Source organism: Vollenhovia emeryi, unplaced genomic scaffold, assembly GCF_000949405.1.
Source record: "Vollenhovia emeryi isolate VEMERY1.0 unplaced genomic scaffold, V.emery_V1.0 DF939171.1, whole genome shotgun sequence".
NCBI classification, from domain to species: domain Eukaryota; kingdom Metazoa; phylum Arthropoda; class Insecta; order Hymenoptera; family Formicidae; genus Vollenhovia; species Vollenhovia emeryi.
This window is the reverse complement of record NW_011967195.1, coordinates 276,425-298,630: the sequence shown is the minus strand read 5'-3', so window position 1 is coordinate 298,630 and position 22,206 is coordinate 276,425. Positions and strand designations below refer to the sequence as shown.

Below are 22,206 nucleotides of genomic sequence, written 5' to 3'. Positions count from 1 at the left end.
AGCCCAGAGCTGGCAATCATACTGCGGCGAAGTTTCGCCACTTGAAATTTCCGCGCGTCTTGTCCAGCTTGCCAGCGTCGCGAAAAGTCTGTAAATTAATATTATTATGTAAACGTAATGCTGTACCAGAAATTAGCATATTTACGTCGACGTAAACGCAACTTTACAAGTTTCTCCTGCTATTTATCTTATCTAAAACAGAAAGAAGTACTATATATATATGCATTGTATTTCCACGAATCGTATATCATACTGAATGTTACAGTCGGCAAACAATTGAGTCAACACACTTCTCTCTATTTGCATACATAAAACGGCAAGTAAAAACTTAATATTACTGCTACGAAAATTTTATGTGTCGTTCGAAATCTGATTTAACATTTGCTGAAATATATTCTGTAAACTAATACTATTGAATCTAATTGGAAAAGTTATCTATTCGTATACTGTGACGGAAATTAAAAAGTGCTACTTTCGATAAGCTCACAACGCGAGTAAAAAAAGATATTTAATTACACGATGAATTCAAAATAGAACAATGTCATTTAATTAGGATACAAAAGTTCCCGTCTACATATTTATCGATTCGCTTGTCGTTGAGATAAAAATGTAAAAATTTATGCCATTGCGCATAATCTGATATCGCGCGGCATTTATATGTGCTTCATACGTGACAATTCGATAGAGATACCGTGATTGGCCGTGAGGTTTATACCTTATGTTTTATGCATTCTCTTTCTACAATGATCTTAAAGCATCCAGCGGAGGAAGGAAGCAGGCAGCCCGTCTGAGGAGAATGCGAGCAGGTCTGCCGCATTCCCCCGGAGGTTGAGATCGTATTTCCGGCTCTCACAATTTTACTATTTATGCAATATCGTGCTCGGTCCCACCGGGTCGCAAGACAGGTCGTAGCGTTTGAGCAGGGGCGAAGTTACTAAGTACCGCTAAAACCAGTTCTCCACAGACTCCGCTTCGTAAACTCTCTCGTTTGGTAAACAATAGCGATTGTAATTGCGAGAAACACGAAAATGGTTTGCGGGAAATATAGAAATGAATTTTTTACTCGCTTTTCGTGTATTTATATCTGTACAATTATGTAGTTTGTAAAAATAATTATTATTTTAATATTCGCGCGTATCTACAAGAAACAAGACCAGAGATAAGCCGGTTTCTCATTCCTTTTCATTTGTGTACTCTTTGCTTTGTATATATAGAAACAAATGTTATAATAATTTTGCACGCTGGGAATTTTACAATAAAAGTTCTCTAATAAAATTTGTTTATATTAAAACATCAGTATAGTTCAAATAAAGCACAATTCGCTATTTAAAAAACGTAAACTTCTGTCCTCGTTTAATGTTATATTAAAAGCAAGATGCAACAAGAGCGTCTCATTCGTTGCAGTGAGATTATAATTAAATTTCGTATAAAATGTTTACACAACACATGATTGCATTCTTTTAATAATCTGATGTTTAATTAAACTAGGTTTTATGCTCGAATTACTTCATATCTGGAGTTGATATAACAAAATATTTTACTTGAAAATTTTTCGCAGTTGTCACATAAAGTTAAACACGTTTCCATTTCACGTGGTATAACGATCGTTCATCTTTTTCGCTTTATTTACACAAAACGCCAATGTATCAAACAGGATTATTTTAACACGACATATTCATGACTGTACCGAATCTCTTTCCTGTTTTGCGCAATATATAGATTGCGTATTATTTACATAAGAGCAACATTTTTGTACCATTACCATTTTATTATGACTTTTTATATCTGTGAAAATAACTATTTTGTGCCCGTCAAGAGCCATTAAAAACACCCGGCATCATTTTCAGTTTCAATCCGATCGGTTATGTTAATTCAATTTATATGAGCGCAAATATACGTGCTGGTAGCGTCACATTTTTTTTAACAATATTTATTTCAATTAAAATTCAATATGTGTCTCTCATATTCAGTTATGAATATGTCTGTCAAATTAAACAGATTATCCATTTGACATTTTAATTTGCTAAATTAATGTATTTTTCGTATTAAGACAAAATTGGTTTACACGAGAGATGTGAAATTTCCCGTACCTTTGCTACGGATATCACCTACTTTTGATTTTATTGTTGCGAAACTGAGTAAATAAGTTTTTGAGCATTTATTAATATTGTCACTTAATATTCGTGTTTTAGATATCGTGGATCCGGCGACGTGACTTTCACGTTTTAACAAGCTCCATGTTCACATACACGAACGACGAGCGATTTCAAGTACTGCATCCCGAGGGCTCGGACGATTGGACCCTTCAAATAAAATACGTCCAAGAAAGAGACAATGGGACGTACGAGTGTCAGGTAACGTAGTCCGCTACACGACAATCTTGTTAATTAATTCAATGTAGTTTAACAAGTGAGGTACCATTTTTAGTTGCTCGCTTTGTCACTTTATCATCCGCTGTTTCTCCCTTTTTTCCCCCCTTCGAGGAGTGAAACTAACGAATCGCTCGAATCGCGTTTACGCTGATTACGCATTTTCGGCGGCTACCAATAGCATTCTCCGTTGGTCTCGCGACGCGTCCCTCTAATGTAACACGCAAATTACTATCTTTGAATGCTTCGAATATTTCTTCAAATCGTACATTTCAACATATCCGCCTTAAAATACGACAAGTGTACTGGCTAATTGGACGCAAGTCAAAACTCGATCTTGAGTGCAAAATATTACCCTATCTGATGATCATCAGACCCATGTAGACTTACGGGATCCAACTACGGGGATGTGCAAACAACTCTAACCGACTGAAAATTTAACGACTGCGAAATGGTATTATCCGTACAATAACAAATGCCAGATGGTGTCAGTGTAATGAGGATTACACAGAGACCTTGATCTGAATTTAGTCAATGATATCTTTGACTAACTTGATAGGACTTTGCTAAATCATGAGAGGAGACTGACTAATCATATAAATACTGAAGCTGCTTTGCTCCTAAGCCCCCGAGGACAAGTTGAGAAGACTGAAGCGCAATAAACCTTATGACCTTACCTTGTAATGGCTAGAAGCATTAAATTAATTATGACGGGAGCTGAACAATGGTTCAGCCCCTACAAGTCAATCTTTACCGGTCAGCGTTATTACTTATTTGAACGATAGTTTAAGATTGTAATACACGTTATTAAATAAACGAAATCGTTTATTTCAATAATGCTTTACATGAAAGTACGAACGCATATCATCGAATGACATATGCCGGGTATGTTACGTGCAGCGGGAGTAATAAATCCTTCTATTAATAATTCCAAACATTGCTAATTATGCACACCGCAACGTATGCGTCATCAATTTGGCATTGAGCGTCGATGTATACTCGATAATATTATAAAACATCTATTATTGCAACACATTATCCTCTTTTTATGTACAATAGCTCTTAGCAACCGGTATTCAATATCAGTAAACTTTAATTAGTGATTAAAGGATAAGACGAGAAGAGGTAATGTTTGCGAATTGTAATATTTCGTTAATATACTCGACGTAAAGTACACGACTTAAATTGAAAATGTATTGGACCAGAAAGAAGCTTCACGAGGATACTAGGAAAATATCGCTTCAACGTGGATAGAAAATGATTTCGATGTCCGGTTAATAGCTCCGTAGTTAGAGAACTAATCCGAAGCTGGAGAACTTTTTCGACGCGTCGCTAGGAAATATAATTAAGTACGATGTCAGGGACACTAACACGTAAATCCGCGTGACGTGAACAGTACGGATAAACCGTTCTTGCTGCATATTCATACATTTTTCCGGCTAATGGAACGGCAAACACAAGCCCGCGGCAGGTACGTGCGAGCGCGAAAGAAATCGGACAGCGTGAATAACGAGACACGATGCCCGCTTACGTTCGCCGTCGAGTAAGCACGGAAAACCTGCAGCAGACTCTGACCTTTCCCCGAAGTTTCCCCGAGTGAAGGCTCAAGTTCGGCTTAGCAAAGAGGACCTCTTATGTTAATTTTCGGGCGCGAATATTGTGTAGCCGCGAAACTTTTTCCGATCAACTTAGAGAACTTCCGTTTCCGCGTTTCCGTTGTTCGTTTACCCGTATCTCGCTTCGAGGGACACGTTCGGCTCATTGTCGTAGCCAACGAGCTTTGTGGGACTTTAATCATCGGCAAATACAGTCGCGGTACGGAACAGTATCCTTTGAGCTGTGCACAGTTTTTTTTTTGCGAAAAGGTGCGATATCAGCTAAAAGAGTCGCGGAATCAATCGTCGAATTCGCAATCGCAAGGATTATAAAATCGGAATTCATTTAAGCATATTAAACGGAATAAAATATCTGCAATAATAGATACAGGTATTGTATTTAATACATCGAAAGAAATGAAATGATACATAAAATGATTAACGACAAAATCCATTTATTACGAAATAACGAATACGTTATAATTAAACGATATACAATAATGGAAATTAATAAGTATTCAATGTATAATGTAATATTAAAAGCCGATTATGTCATTGAAATTTAGATTGTACCTTTGGACAATAATATAACAATTATAACGAAGCTAATGGCTGTTGGACAATAGATCGAGCTAGTTGCACTTGCAATAATTCGTTCGTCATGAATTAATCAAGGTACAAAGTAATTTAGGCTGTGGCACGTGGCATTTTCACTTTTATTAAAACACTTGATAAATTATTTTAACATTTTTTCCACTCTTGCGACCGAATATCCCGAAATAAGCTCAAACAGTCAATTTTAATTAAAAAATTTTTAATTATAATTCGAGCAATATAGCAATTTCCGCGATTAATTGGACGCGCGAAGAACTGATCTTGAAAATAAATGATTGACCGTGTTTACCGGCCATCGCTGAATGGCGCATCGCGGCGTTCTATCTATTTGACCGCAGGAGAGAAGAGGCGGATGTGGTTGTATAGCCGCAATGCAACTCTCAACACCTCATTATGCAGCGGGGTCATTGAGCGTGGAGATCGCTCTATCACAAAGTCGATAATATAATACGTAGGTGTCTTCCCGGCCAGCGTGTATATTGTAACGCTCGAGCTGAGTATCGCCCGCGCAATACTCCTGGAAACTGCAGTCCGTCATTGCGGCTTCTAATTAAAAGTCATGGGAGGATGCGATTAAACGTCCGGAGCGATCGCATGTCCCTCGATGACGAACCGCATCGTCGGATAACGGATTACTCGTTAATCTTAGCGTGCAACAGTGTTCCAAACCGTCTGTCAGCTACGCCGTACAGTGAATCACAGAGTTCTTTATTTCTCACTGCCGCGCAGTATCGAGTTTGTTGTTAAAAACAATTGTTCACAGCAACCTAAATAACCAGTAGAGGAGTATACTTAAAGTCACCAGTGGTGAATAAAATTGAAATAAAACCTCTTGTTGATCCAACTGGCAATATAATTAATTAAATGTTACATCTGGTACGACGTTTCGGCCCAAGTATCAGGTCCTTATCAAGTAACCGAACTCGTGCATAGATGTTCGCAGAGCATAAATTTTAGCAGACTCACAGGTCATTGTCAACGCAGGAAATCGTCGGAAAAATTATTTTAACTTACGTGACCACGTTCGCACGTTATAAAGTTCCGAGTTGAACTGAGTCATGGGTAAAAATCATAGGTAAAATGCTCTGCGAACATCTTTGCACGAGTTCGGTTACTTGATAAGGACCTGATACTTGGGTCGAACCGTCGTACCAAATGTAACATCTAATTAATTAAACAACAAATAAGAATGGCCAATGCGAGTCCAAGGCGTGCAGATAGCCTTCCCTTGTAAATTTTATTAAATTGTGAATTCATATACCGTTTCTTTTTATTCTTATTTAATTAATTATATTGCCAGTTGGATCAACAAGAAGTTTTATGGCAACCTAAATATTTATTATAGATAATCCTACATCGTAGGGCAGTAATGTTCAATCGAGATTTACGCGAGTATATTGCAGCTCAAATTTTGCACGAATAAAAGAAAATCGTGTATGTGTGTGTGTGCACGTGCGTGATAACAGGAGTGCAAATTGTACCACATTAAGATAATTACTTTTTGAAGTTCGTGCTTGAATATGAAGTTTATCGCGGCTACGGAACTTTGATAGTTTGGCTGCTGGCAATCATGCCCTTAGTGGAACGTGCACTTTTGGAAGAGATCCCTGATTCATCGTGGACATGATCGAACATTGCGATTTCTTCCATTCTGGCTTTTATAATTTGCGTTCTCCTTTGCCAGTAATCGCCCTCGAATAATTTTTTCTGCGATCGGATAGATCGAGATGACGCTACGCAACGGCGCCACAGATTACAGATAGAGAAAGTCTCTCTCGCGAGTTCTCCTATATTTGCTATTGCCGCAGCAAACATTTTAGCGCGAAAAAGCAGCAAGCGTAGCTATCGCAAACGACAGATATAGTGTGGTGACCGTTTTATTGCGAGCGTCGTGGCGATTAAGTGTAATTGAAGATGGAGCGATGGAAAGCTTTGAAAGTAATCGAAACCTGACTACAGCAACGTCCGAACGGTAAAAATGAAAGAACGGATAACGTGTACATTTCATATAAGTAAATATGTACTTGTGGAGGAAAGGGACGTATGGAGTATCTTTGTGAAAATTGTCGCGAAACAAAACCTGTAATAATTAATCTGATTTTAGAGAACATTTTAACATTTTGTAACTCACGTATGAGGTCTGTACAACGAATGAATATGAGGATCTCTTTTCCCGTTTTTTTTTTTGTGAAATTTTATTTAATCGAAATTTTAGATCTTTCTCATTGACACGTTGTTCGGCATATAGAAAACGTATAAATTACTTTTTATCTAATTTGAAACAATGAGGCAGATTGTGGAAATACAATTAAAATTTTATTACACTTTACGTGCACACGATAATTATACGCGAAAAATGCGGTACATAAATATTTGACTCGTTTTTGTCCGTAATTTATGCTACTATGCCCACGTAATAGATCTCATATCTCATACAATGTTTAAAATGCAATTAAAGCGTCCGGATATTTCTGCTCTCGTAAACTTGAATGCTTCTCTGCCACTCTCATATTTATCTGGAAGACGCACCGAGATTTTAATTTGAAATCAACAGCACTTTGATGTTCAATGATCGGATGTAAGAGCCGTTTCGCTCATCGCCAGATAGAGCTTTTGAAAAATATAGTGCAACGCTCCAAGCGCGTCCGTTGCAATTACATTTGGCTTCGCAAGCCGAAAGTAGCGGCGGTATTAAATGCTGGATTTAATTACATGTCTGGCCCTACGACGGCTACAAAAAGAAATTAATTAAGGCAAACCTTGAGTTGTTACGTAGTACGTAAGTCAAGGTACTTAACTTTTTACGCGTCTTCGAAGGAGTAATGGAAAGCTCGTTTCGCGCTTATCGCAAGCTTCGTCGTAGCCGCAGCTGGCTACGGCTGAGATTGGTTGTACACTTACACAGAAAGTGGGTCGCTTGTGAGACACACAGCACGAGAAGTCCCTTCGGCGCTGAAGATAAGTACTTTCTCGCTTTGGCTCGTGTCGAAGCAAACGCAGTCGCGATCGTGGGGACTCGTTAAGCTTTTGGACCAAGTTTCTGCCCGCGCTGCGAAACGCTGGGCTAAACCGAGATTCTGATATTCCTTGATGGAGGTCAAATTTGGCAGTTAATCTCGGGCGAAGCCCGGGGATTTATGTCCGACGATACGCGCCGCGCGATATCTTACTTTGATCGGGATTAAAACACGAGCACCCGCGCGACGTTTCGTTAATCCGCAAAACTACATTGATCGTTTAATTACGTAATAATTTAGATATTCTCCAAGTTCTTTACATGAGCACTGATTATAATTCCTGTAACCCCTGGATTTAGCATAGGGCATCTAAGAAGCTTTGCTATTCATGTCTTTGGCACGGTGTTTCATGAACATTACTTTATTAGACCTTTTTCAATTTTATAATTATTGTTCGTCACTTTAGAATACTCATATCACTATTGTAATATTAAAGAACAACGTCTCCACTAGCATAATTTCTCTTCTTCTTTTTTTATATAAAGTCGACTGCCCCTGGTTTTGTCTTTATGCGTACTTTAATCGTGTGGACGAATTTTGCAATTTTATAAAGCCAATTTCAAATTTAGTTAGAACTACGAATTCAAACTTTCAAATACCAATATCTATTTTATTAGACTTCTGAACTGAGTGTTTTAAGTATGAAAATGTTCTGCTATGCGGTTCGCAACTTATCCTGCTATTATCTTGTGCATAACAGGTAATAAAAAGAATTACAAGCGCAAAAACTATATTTGACTGTGTCGGTAAAAAATATGGCTGAGGGATCCTCTGGAAACATACATATACATACGCAACATAAACGAAACGAGAACAGAGATGTTTATGAGATATCTATCCTTGTCTAACACATTGCAGCGCTATCCGTTGCAAGATCTGGCACCTATAGTTTGTCATTCCGCAGCTACACTTCGGGTGTAAAGATACGCGTTTTTACATAAAATAAAATTCTTGTTAGTTTTACTGATTCGACAATATTCTTTGATCCAATCCGAATTGCAGACTACTTTTGATTTGTGCAAATAGGTTATATAATTTGTATACGAGCGAAAGTTTTTAGCTTTACGTGCAACACCAAGAAATATTTTATAATTTTCGTTAGTTTTTCGTTTTAAACTGAGCCAGCCGGCAATGTATTTTTGTACATACTTTAAGTATATGCAAGGATATTTAAACCTGTAAAGTGTTTGCCGTCACTCCAGCATCCTCTTAATAATAAAATCTATTAGATATAAACGGTAAAAATTGTTTAATATTTTTCCGAAAGGCAATTACAATAATTGCCTATAATTCAGTTAAATCCACAATTTCGAAATCAGATCAGTCCATTCAATCTCCGGCCATTTACGCACAATATATAATCCTTAATATTATGCCATTTCAACGTGCGCTAATGCAAAGCCATCATAATCTTGGCTTCTTATAGTGATGAATAAATCTTTCGAGGACAATGAGGACTGCGAAAGTAGCAGGATCGTTAAACCCTAAAAAGGCTCATTATCGAGCGTTCAATGCAATTTGCTATAGTTCGTTCGATGAGACTCGTATCCGATATTTATCTGTAAGAACTATTCCACTAGTTTCACCTTCGGTCCGACGACGGTGCACGATACGACTGCTTCTTGCGTTAAACGAAAATTAACGCTTCGACTAACGTGCCGAGTTTAATTGAGCTCGAACCACTGTTGCATATTTTCGCAGCCGGAACTTTCGGCGTGTACGGACAACACACGTATGGGCACGTGTACGGACCGCTACGTGCCAGAAATTTAACAATACGAAGAGTATAGCTGCAGGGCTCTCTCGTGTTCAAGCGCGCGAGTACACGCATAATAATTTGACTAATAAAGTAGGAGCGTTACGGAACATAAAGAAGCCCCACGTATTCAAAAAGGTTTGAAAGAAAGAAAAATGAGCGATACTTCGCGAAAATGAAACGCAAACTGATTTTTTGCAGCTCAACTTTCATTATGCAACTTGCGCACAAAAATAATGATTTAACAATTGCTTGAGGTATTACTGATTGTCATGCATTTCCCTATTGCCTTTTCCAATACTTTATTATCTTTTAAGTTGTAAATTATTGGAATCTACGGAGTTTTTTTCCGCGAATTTTATATTTAATTTGCACGTGTACATTGTACGACTTTGTTCATCGTTTAACTTGAAATGAATTTTAATTTAACAGAATGTTCAATGAAAAAGTTGTCTACAAAAACAAGGCTGAATATTTCAAAGACGTGATGAAAGTTGCAATTAAGGGTATTAAAAACACAACACTGTTAATCGACGTGAATAATATTTAACAAGATTCGAATACTGATCTCTATATCGATAGAAGTATGCAATCAACCAAGCACGCTTATAAATTCCGCCCATATGCGAATATTGCAAAAGAATAATCGAAATGCATGCGTTTCGGTGGATAGGTAAAAAAAGCATGACGACGAAAAAAATTTAAAAATTGAACGTTGTTTCTCTCCCGTCCCCTCTTTCTCCTTTCTCCCTCTACTGGGTTTTTTTTTAGAGAGAAATGGTTTGTTCGATTTATTTTACAATTTATAGACAAAAAAGCATTGTCGGAATCTGACTTGTGAAACAATTTATCGAGTTACATAACTCATTTTTATGAATAAATCATTAGATGCACAATTCCGATTTGTTTATACGTAACATGTCAAATTGTCAATTTTTTTCGGAATTTGTTACTACATTAGCAGCCAATACACCAAATTTTTTGTCAATTTTTAAGGCATTTCTTTTTCTTAATTATTTGAATAGTCTTAATAGCCGAAAATTAATAAGTGGCGCGTCTTAAGTGAAGATACGCCCCTATTTATTACTATGGATCTATCTCAGTTAGATTGGTACTCGTATTTCGTTCTTATACAGGCTGCTATGTAATACCCGCCGTGCCTCTTATTTGCGGATACAGAAGACTAAACTGAGTCCTGTACCATTTTGCAATTTTCGAAATAGTTAACGAGTTATTAATTATTAAAATCGCTGTCTTAGCCCGGTCTACCAATTCAAGCGCAACGAGATGCGGACATCCAATTTTATTAGGCACAACTACAAATCTTATGCAACATAGCAAACTGACTGTCCGTATATTACGGCTGTGAATTTGCCAGGCTGACCGGTTTTTGTGTTGTCACGGCAAATCTTTTCTTTTTCGCGTTGTAACGAGTTACATGCATATAATTAACTTAGGTCTTCTTAGATGACAGTCCACCATGCTTCCCTTTTATATGACGACACTCGATCAAACGTGAATATCGCAGCTGGCGTTACTTATTTACGGCAAAGCGATACTAACTCGCGGCCGGTTGTAAAACTGGAGCGTTCGCGTTTTGTAGATCCCATCAGCATTCGAGGCATGTAAGAGAGCGGTGGACGAAATAAATCTATATTTCTCCGTACGGCTGGTGCAACGGCTGGTGGACCGTGTCGCAGTCGAGAGGCAGAAAAAAAAAAGAATTCCAATCTGGTCGCACTTTCGATCGAGAGGGCTTCCGAGATTACCGTCAAAGCACCACGGCAATTTTTACAGTTCGCCGAGACGGAGAATTCTCGTGCACCCCCTACGCGCCAGCTGGAGCACAAATAACATAACTACGTGCAGTATGTTACGCAAGTCGCGATTCCGCTGGAATCGGAGCGGGCGTTTCGCAATTCGTGTACGACGGGCGGGAAGTCAGCTGGGAAATATGGTACGTCGGATAGAAATTAACGGATGGGTATCATCTGCTCGCAAACATGATTCGTCGTCTATTACGACGAGACGAGATTGGTACGAGACGAGATGGCGAATTTCGCGAATTTTATTCTCCGATGTTTTCAACAGGTAAATAGTGCTTATAAAATGTAAAACAGTGAACAATAGACGATCGAGGATTTTATTTCGTGCATTGAAAATAGCGGGACATCAGAATTTACACTTTTATTGAGTTTAGCTCGGCTCTTCTGCGTATTATAAATAAAAAAATAATTTCGTTGAAAATACTGCTAAAAATATTTCACACGATCGGATTATATTTGTTACGCACGTATCCGCCAAAAATACATAAAAAGTAAATAAAGTAAAAAAAACTCACTAATTTTAATTTCGGTCACTCTTCGATCAAACAATAATTTAAATTTACAAACCTCACTTGGCATCATCTTTTAACGTAATTGAAAGGGAAAGGACGTAAAGCCTTGGTTTTTTTTCTAATGCAGAATGTGAAACTTAATTTATTAAAAATGTTCAATAAATTGAAAAATATTCATCGAAGGACCGGCAGAAAAACGGGATAATATACAGAATAAGCAAATTAACGTAAATAACGAACGAGCGTCTAACTTTCCTAGTCTTAACTTCAATCTTCATTACATCTGCCAGTAAACAACTTGGCGCGCGAGTAACCTAAATAATACGGTAATACGAAAACGGATAAGCTTGCGCCGTTGTGAGACTCTTCGAAAATAAGACGATAATGGTTTGTAATGCGCAAGCAATACGACACGCTACGGTACGTTAAAGTTGTATCTGAATCGAAGATAAACATGGATATACAGAACGGATAATCACGTCACACATCAATTTTAATTTAAAATTACGTTACGATGTCCTTTCACGAGTCGCAATTAAAACGGTAATTGCCGTCTCCTACTTGCAGCTCAGCTACAGATATCTGAGATAAAATTACAAACTGTGGCAAATAAGAACGTAAAGCTTACATCATAATTATTGCGCTAATTGATGAGCTGTAACATTGACGTCTGCGCAATATTTCACATTAAAGTCATGTGACAGCAACGTAAATACTGCATATCGTTATTAAAACTTTCGTAATTGCGTTGCGCTTTGCAAAACGTTATTTATTCATTGTGCTGCCATTTATACGCCAGCGTAATTGTAACGCATTAGCATAAAGAACAAAAACTTCTTTTAATATAACTCGCTTATTGTTTGTTGCATTAATCCGCGCAAGCAACCGCGTAACGTAACTGAGTTAAGTAACGCAAACACATTACGAAATACGACAAGGGAATGAGAGTTTACGGGATAGCTTCTCGAAAACGCGCTAGGTAAGAGGGTCTACCGGGTTGAGGTCGAGTTTCCTCGATTGGAATTAAGGATTAAACTCGCGATAACGCATTTCAGTTGCGCGCGCCAATTTTGGACGAGAAGAAAGGATAACTTTCGCGATACGCGCTTTAACGGGGCGAAAGTAACGAATAATTGAGTTAAGCGAGGAGAGAAAGCAATTTCCTCCGAGTTTGCGGACCTTTTGTGAAAACCCGACACCCCGGAGCGTCGACGCACCATTGGCTTCGTACTTTGACACCCTTTCGTCGATGCATCCTAGGTCTGTATTATCGCGGCGCGAGTTAATTTTGTTCAAAATTTTCAAGCACGCGAGCGTTATCGGTTCTGAAGAATAATAACGATATTATCTATTTAAAGAAAGCTTTATTTATGGAGTGGACACAGCGTAATTCAAAACCGCCATATAACGTTTCAAAGTCGATAAATTACATAGAATCTCGTCTTATTAGCGAATGTTCGTATTCCGTTAAAATGCAGACTGTAATTACGTCAAATTGTAAAGCTCAATCACTAATAAGCGTTATCGTAGAACAAAAAAACATTAGATTACAAAAGCTAACACTACATCGAAGTTTGATTGGATCAGTTAATTTAATTGTTATTAAATATAATTCAATATAATATATTTTTTCGCAATAAACTTAGAATAGAATATTTAGACACTGCCACCCTGTCACGGCTCTGAGTCCTTTAAATTCTTTAAAATTTGTGTTTAACACATATGAGCCATACTAATTTATTAATTTAATTGTAATAATTTGATATCGAAACAGGTCGAATTGTTGAAAAATAGATATCGCTCTTTCTCCGAAAAATAATACTTGTGAATAAATTACAAAAAACTATAATGTTTGCGTGAATGTAAAAATGACGCTTATAAATTACTTCAAATATTTATATAGATTCATTTCAACATATATGAAAGGGAAATCCCTTTCTAAAAAGGAGATGTTACCAGCGCGATTGTCGTTAATATCGAACAGTTGAGGCCTCTTTTCCGCGACGTCGATTGGTCTTCTCGAAGCGCGGTGCTTCACTTCTCTTTTAGATTTAGAGTAAATGAAGATTTGCAATTTAGAAATATACATTTGTATACACCAACTATTAAGGTGAAATCTCTAATCTTAGTAATTATAATAGAATTTAAGTAACAACGATTTCTGTTTCGAAATATTTTCTCGATTAAACAGAATTAATCAGTTAATTTAATCAATACCATAGAAGTCCGTAGAATGATACACAAAACGTAGTAACAGTCACGGAACAAAAAAAGATAACGTATTCTCAACGTTCGTAGTTGTTTTTCTCTCGGCGCGGTGACGTATGATGTTTTTGCGTGCCATCGTGTATCTGAAGGTCGCTTGCGTTCTCACTCGCTCGCCGAACGTCGTGCCGGCAGGCAGCAGCGAGAGTCGCTCCGTGCGTGTTATTACTTTCGCTTATTACTTTTGCGTTATCGGTTTCCAAGACTCGATCGCGATAAATGCAGGGATAAAACGCTATTGATTTGGACACCTTTATCCGTAACAAGTAACGTTCCTCGATTATCAAGTTTCTACAACTTGTAATGAGAAACGATTTACAAGTTGTGGCGACGGCTCTTTATCAACGTATCTCTTTATCAACTCGTCTAAAATATGAATGTAAACCGTGATACTTTGCCGCGGTTACATCTCGTTTACGCACCGCGCTTTTAATTATCTATCGGTTTCGTGTAATCTGTTCCATTTTCGGGAAAAAGTGAGAAATTTGTGCGACTTCGGCGTTCGCGCTGTAATTCGCTCTGTCGTTCTTCGCAACTCGAACGGGCCGGAAGTAAAGAAAGTCGCTTATTGCACGTTGCGGACTAATAACTACTTCTTTACCGCAGATTATGCTTTCGACGCTCGCGTTACGTTTTATATCACCAATTCAAAAGTGATTTATCCCAATATTCTTCCGAATCAAAAATGCAAGTGGTTAGTTTGAGTAATTTATATGACAGAAAGTCACGCGATATTTGTTAACAATATTTCGTGCGTTTCGCGTTATTTCACATCGCGTACGGGAGTGTCCGAAATTTCGCGCGATCAGTGATTTTCGAGTGAGTGATGTGTGAGTGCCACAAGGAAATCTGAGAGGAGGAGGAGGCTTCGGAGGCATCGGGCAACGGCGGAGAAATCGTAAGGTAAGTGTCTTACATCTTTATGTTATTTGCTACTTGTGCAAAATAAAGCATCTGTTTTGTGTTTTTATTTTATTTATTCAAATTATTTGAACGCGGATTCGAATAAGTGTTAGAGACAAAACCATACGTATAAAATTTGGTGAGCTTATATGTAAAAGAAAGACTTTTTCAGTATTCTATATAGTTATTTTAATAAATACTTATTTAAAAAATATAAAATATAAAGTATGTTTAATACAATAATTTCGATTTTATAATTATTCTATACTAATCATATACATTTTTGTATTTTTACAGTTTACCATACATATACAGTTAACGATGTACAACGCTGCTATTGCGAATCGTATCAGTGAGTGATAAATTATCTTTTATTTTAAAGTGACGTACTGCGCATACAATTACTTCTTTGCGTGTATAAAAATTTTTCGAATGCACAACGCTCAACCACAAATTGCGCGCGCGAAGCGCGCGTTTTGTCATTTCTAGTATATGTAAATACAGAGATTAAAAACAGGTAACATATTTTGTATTTATAAGATTTACATTCTCCATTAAACTCATATTTTCTTTACTCGTAAAATTGGGCTTTGAGAGAACTTTTATCCGCAACAGTTGTGCCTTTACAGGTTTAATGGAATTAAAAACAGCGCAATTACATTCATATCGCTCCGGCGTACTAATTTAACGAAAATTAACGAAATTATAGGACCGCTCACAAATTCATTGTACTCTAATGACGGAAAGCGAAAGCGTGGAAGGTTACTGATTAAATCCGCCTTTGATTCAATTGCGAGACGCGTGCGATAAAAGTGATAAAGGGAACACGAACGAGAAAGGGTGAACGAATTTGAAATTACAGGGTGGCCGCACGTCAATCTTTCCTGCTCACCGCTAATTTAAACTTTTCAATTGGACTACCTTGTTACGCGCCGCGACAATTTCGACATCTTTAACAAGCGATTCGTGAAATAATTAATTCAATGAAAACGATAGCGTACCTATCACGCTCCCAATCACATCGATATTTACCTCTTTTCACACGCACACACACGCACCCACGTACACACATAAGAGACTTTTTTTTTTACAAAGTTTTAAAAACGAATTTTATCTTTGACGATATTGTGTTGCATTAAAAATTTTTAGATTATTATTAATCTTTATTCAAAATTACTTTGTGCTTATAAAATGTAATATTGTTAATCTCTAAAATCAACGGCGAAATTGCACGCCGAATTTATACAAATCTAACAAACTTGCCGCATACACTGCACTGAAAAAAATTTCTGGTTGAATATGGACGAATCAGATAATTCCTTTAGGATTTACCAGAATTCCTTTAGGATTTACCAGAATTTCTGTAGGATTACAGGAATTCTGGTAAATCCTAAAGGAATTCTGGTAAATCCTAAAGGAATTATCTGATTCGTCCATATTCAACCAGAAATTTTTTTCAGTGTGGGAATTGCTTAGAATACATAACGCACGAATGTGATGTGTTTTTATCTCCTGGTTGTGTATGGGTGTTATTCGTAACGATAACTAACTGCCTGCCGTTTTGTGGCTGACAGTTATTATTTCTGTAAATTTTTACTCATCAAGTACCGCGTAATAATTTATAGAGCAAACATTTATCGCAGACACGTTTATTGCTTTTACAAATAACGCGGACAATGAAAACACATAGGCGCCCATAATCATCGCGCACTAACACGTGAAACGAATGATCAATTTTCCATGCGACTTATCATCGCGAGAGAGCAACGAAGTTCACCGAGTTTTAACATCGTAATGAATAATGAATAACTAATTCTTACTTATTTCGCTCTTTGACGGTAATCGTCTGATCTTCTCCGGTTGTTTAATATGATATTAGCGCGCGTTGAAGGTCCGCAACGTTGAGGCGGAGTTATGGCAGTTGCTACATCATTTGAATTTTACAATGCTCCGACTGCAATGCGGAGTCTTTGGGGGAAGACAAAGCCTCGTCGGGCCGTAAGCAGTCCCGGACATTTTCCTGCCTCGTAATAGTATTAACAGTTACGCGCGCCCTCGGGCCTCCACATAATGCTATCGCGGCACCGTAGAACGATAACAGCTAAGCGCTGAAGGTCGCTGATGCGCGGCAGATGAGAAATTACGATTTTCCGAAATTAATTAACGCTATCGGTTCTGATCTTGTACGCTGTGGCCCCCCCTCGGCAAATTGAGTCGCTTCACGTCTCAGGAAAAATGCACGATCAACGGCGGATAGAAAAACAAAAGGAGACGCGAATAACTGGGCAGGATGGGCTAATAATAGTGCGCGCACATTATTCTAGTTTCCGAAACGTCGGGTGATAATGAAAGACCTGTCGCGCAGACCATGTCGATCGCGTGCGTCGTTGCTTTAATCCCCTATAAAACTTTCGCCAGCCGTTTATCACGATCAGGAAGCCGCGATACGTCGCTACGCTAACCATCTGTTTCCGTAGGTCTCATAATTTCAAATAAACACATTAAAACTTATTTATTGGAACGGCACTAAAATAGCAGTCGCGAAAATCGTAAAGATGTCTATGTCATTTCTTCCATTATCATTTGCCTCGACAAGTTTGATGAGTGCCAAATCGTCAATATTCTCGTTGGATGCAGCGATTTCCATCGTTAAACAAGCTGGGTTAAACACCGTTTTGTTGAACAACACTTAAAAAATACTTAGGATCAAGTTTATGTCCTGATAACAGGCTTATAACTCGCTTATGTCTTCTGTCTCATTGTAGACCGGATTTTACACATATTTAGCTACTAATTCTATGTATTGCCGATTGATATCAGCACTTTGTTTCTCGAGATATCACGTGTGGCGATTAATAGGTGCTTTTACCCTAAACGCGGCACGTTTGACATCATACGCATTTTTATCTTCCAAAACTTTGAAACTTTTGCATAGCACTTAAACAATCGTTTCGGAGAAAGCGAATCACGTTAAAAAAAAACGGGTTGTTATCTCCCATAAAGTTTGCCAGTGGATATATGTTGGCGCTTCGAAATGACCAATTCAGTCGCGAAGCAAGTCGTTAGATTAAATAGTGATCGACGCGTGGCAATTAAAGTACACGGCGTAAGACATCGAGTAATTTCATTTTGTAGGAACGGACGTTTTCCGACACAAACTTAATCCAATAACATCAACTGACAACGAAATTTTATCACGGCGGAACTTACGCTTCATAAATCCTATTATAATAATAGGATTAGTTCGGCGCTCTGGTAATAGCGTGCATGTATGTGATCCGAGGGAGATTTCTTTAATTTCCGTGAGTACACGTTGGCGTTGGCGTGTCGGAAGCAACGCCGCCGATGAAAAAGTAATGAGTCGACAGGACGTATCTCATCCGCAGGAAACAGAAGGCGGAGAATCGTTTAACATTTAAACCCGTTGACGAAATTAATTCAGTGCCGTTCGCCGGCTGCTTTTTTTTTTATCGCGAGTCCGCACCTCGCTTACGCCCCGCGCTGTAATTATCGGAATATGGGGAGGACTGTAAGGGGTCGCGCATTAAAGGATATTTAATAAAGCGTGAAGGGAAAACTTAAGATATTAAAAGATATTGAACAATCCAATTTTACAAAAGCACACCGTCACGAATTGCGCGATGAAATTAACCTTAACAAGTCTCCGACGAGAGATTTTGCTACGTCTCGGGAGAGGATCTTTCGAGCTAGCGAAAATGTCCTTAATCGTTTCATGTTCTATTCTTGGCTCGCTTGGGACCGCCGCGCCGCGGCGCCGTAAAGGGCCCTGAACCGGTGATGCAATATCCCGCGACGTCGCTGCGTTTTACTCCGGCTCACTTTTTAAGACGGTAACTCAGCAACGGGCGACGGTCTAACCCGGCAAAGGGCTGGGCTCTGTCTCCGCGACGCGACGTAACGAATATCGTTATCCTCGTCTTCGTCCTTTTTCGGAAGAACAAGCGCGCGATCAACGCGAGAATCGCTTGTGTATACGCAACAATTTAGGAATTCGCTATTTGATTGCGTGAAATTCAACTGAATTTATAATTCTATTATTTATACGCTTGTCCGCTCGAAGCGCTCTCGTAAGCTTCATCCAAAAATTCACTGCCCCCGTAACTGTTAGAACTCGCCGTTATCGCAGGGCGATGACGAAACGGGAATAATGAGTGTCCGACTTCGAATCGGCGAAAATCATGTGATAGCTACGCCATTGGCCGTCGTTCACCTCTGCAGCGCAAAATTGATAATATCGATCCTCGGAATGAAACGGGGTCGACGTCAAGCTTTTCAATAAATCGACCGTTACGAGGGCACTTTCGGCGTCGCTTGGAAACCGGGGGGAACCCGCTCGAGGCAAAATTTCTTTGATTACCAGGACACAAAGTTGCGTCCTTCCTTCGTCGCTTCTTCTGACCCATCTGCCCCACGACGCCGATGATAATACGTACGACGGATAGATACGTGGTGCATGCGCACGTATGTATTCGCGACGCCTCCGGGGAAACTTCCGGGACTTCAAAGGGCCGAAGCACCTCTGTATCTGACGCTCAAACGCAAGTCTCTCCCTCCCCCTTCCTCTCTCCCCTCCCCCCCCATCTCTCTCTCTCTCTCTCCGACTTCTCTCCACTCCGTTCCGTCTTTCCACCTGCCCGCAGCTTCCGCCTTCGTTTGTCGGTAGCGAGCATGTAACGCCATCCTGATGATGGAAGTTTCGTTCGTTGGCGCGGCCTTTACACCTCGTTACGAAGCGGGCGCGTGAAATATACGCGAGAGAGGGGGGGGGAGAGAGAGAGAGAGAGAGAGAGAGAGAGAGAGAGAGAGAGAGAGAGAGAGAGAGAGAGAGAGAGAGAGTCAGTCCCCATTATACATTATTCCACGACTTAAATTGCATAGATTGTATAACATAGCGGAGTAGCGCAGGAGAATAATGCACCCTCGTCCACAAAGGAAGAAACCATTGTTGGTGATGAAGTCGACGAACTGGCTGCTTGTTGAACGAGCCGGTTTCTTCGAAGCGAAGTATCTCGGAAATATCATTTTAGCCTTTTATCGTATCATAAAACTTGGCGCGCGTCATCGAGCAACGAGAGATAGAAATACGATAGAGATTGCAACGATTATAAAAGGAAAAACGAACGAATGTGTGTCCGTAAACGCTGTTATATCAAGAGACAGTATAAATAGAAGATGATCAATTAATTTCTAAATGTATCATTTTCATGCTAAGCTAATTTAGATTATACAAGATTATATATCACTTATTTTATCAGTAATACGTAAAAGTGCCGTAAAAATATGTTACGTACCAATTTTGACATTGAAATTTATTGCCATGAATCATTGTCCTAAAATAAAATTATTAGCATTTTTTTTACATTAGGTCCCTTTGTTAGCGATTCAATTAAAATATATGCGTATGTATAATGATAATCGTTGCTAAACTTGGAATTGGGCAGGTTAGATAAAGAAATAGTAGCGCGCGTTGTTCAACGAGCGGAAAAAGTTGGGATTCACTATGCAAGACTAATTGGCAAAGTTCGTTGGATCGTCAATAACGAAATTTAACCCAATTTTAGCACTTGTTTCCGGTGAAATACGTCTAATTCACGAGCGCAAGGCTCGTCGCGTCTTTTACTCATCCGCCGCGTCTACAACACGACCGAAATCGCACTAACACTTGATAAACGCGGCCAATCTCGTCCCGTTACATTTCTTCGCAAGACATTCGGAATGATAACGTCTCGTCATTAAATGTAGCAATCCGGCCATTTGAATGTAATATGGCTGAGTTAAGACGGAACTACGCTGGGAAATTCAGGCAGTGTGAGATCCGCAAGCTGCAGAGCAAGTTAGTCGACCGTAAATCCGGGTGCAACCGCGGACTTGCCATCAGCAATCTTTGAAGGAACTTTCCCCCGAGTTTGGATGCACGTGGAATGGTGTATGGCACAATCTGCGCACGTTGATTACACGTTATGCGACAATGTCTTGCGGCGTAACACTGTTTACGAGCTACATTTATTTGATAACCCATTTGACAAAAATTGATTTTAATCTACCTGCAAAGTAATAGCGGTAACTCGAGGCTTTCCTCAACTGACGAGATACTATATTCCCGCGGTTTTTATAACAACCCAGTGAGAAATGATTCATCGATCGATGTCGAAAAAACGATATCGATTCGACATCGACAACGTCAAATTGACGTCGATTCGACATCGTTTCGACATCGATCAACGAATCATTTCCCACTGGGAATGAGCTGAGACATCATTATTTGCAGTTAATTTTACATCTTGCTCTTTACATTTAATTACATACTTTTATATAGATAAAATAAAGAGTAGACATATACAGGGTGTTATGTAATGCCCGCGTCACCTCTTATCTGCGGATAGAGCGGACTAGACTGAGTCGAAAAGTCCTCTACCATTTTGCAATTTTCACAATAGTTAACGAGTTATTAATTATTAAAAAGCATTGTCTTAGCCCGGCCGATCGCCCAATTCCAGCGCGCAACGAGATGCGGCCGTCCCGCGATCGGCGTTGCTTGGCGCGCCCTTGAATTGGGCGGCAGGCCGGGCTAAGACGGCGATTTTTAATAATTAATAACTCGTTAACCATTGCGAAAATTGCAAAATGGCACAGGACTTTTCAACTCAGTCTACTCCGCTCTATCCGTAAATAAGAGGCGAGACGGGTATTACATAACACCCTGTAGAAGTTAAAGTCGGAAGTAAACTTGACACTCGGCTCGCTTTATTCTTCTCTCTCGCGCTGGACTATTAGAACTTTATCAATCGTGTACAAAATATTGTAGTAATTGTGAAACTTTTTTTATTCCATCGACAAATATGCATATATTTCAACACAAGATTTGTACGCGTCATATCAACGTACTGTATGGCGTCTTTTCCTCAGAAAGTATAGCGCGAAATATTTGCGCGTTGTTGTTTGTCAGAGGAGGAATGACTTGAAGCAACACATGCAGAAAAGTACGACACAAAGGAGTTTCTCTACTAAGACTTAAAAACAGAAGACAATTCCTTTTGCAATAGGTACAATTCAGCAAAACATGTGCTCTTTTCGTTCGCCGTCTCACTTATACTTACCTATCTATCCAGCTACATACCAAGCTACATATAATGCACTTTCAAATACGGACTACGCATCCTTTGCAATCCGCGTTATATCCCGGGCCAACGCTTCTTCCTTCTGTAACATTTTCCGCCGCGCTTCTTTTGCTCCTATCAGCGCATTCCTGAACACGACTCTCTCATCTCAGTCGGGCGTAGCCTGCAGCGTCGCTGCGATATTGCAGTCGCGAAATAATTTGAAATGT

General features: G+C 39.1%; 1 protein-coding gene across 4 annotated transcripts in view; it reads left to right on the top strand.

Moving 5' to 3' along the window:
- The window catches only part of LOC105563819 (hemicentin-2), a 302,661-nt gene that overhangs the window by 199,801 nt on the left and 80,654 nt on the right, over positions 1–22,206 (top strand). For all 4 annotated transcript variants that reach the window (XM_012015748.1, XM_012015750.1, XM_012015749.1 and 1 more), the window contains exon 4: positions 2,193–2,354. In XM_012015748.1, coding sequence (XP_011871138.1) covers positions 2,193–2,354 — 162 coding nt within the window. The remainder of the gene's footprint in view (positions 1–2,192; positions 2,355–22,206) is intronic.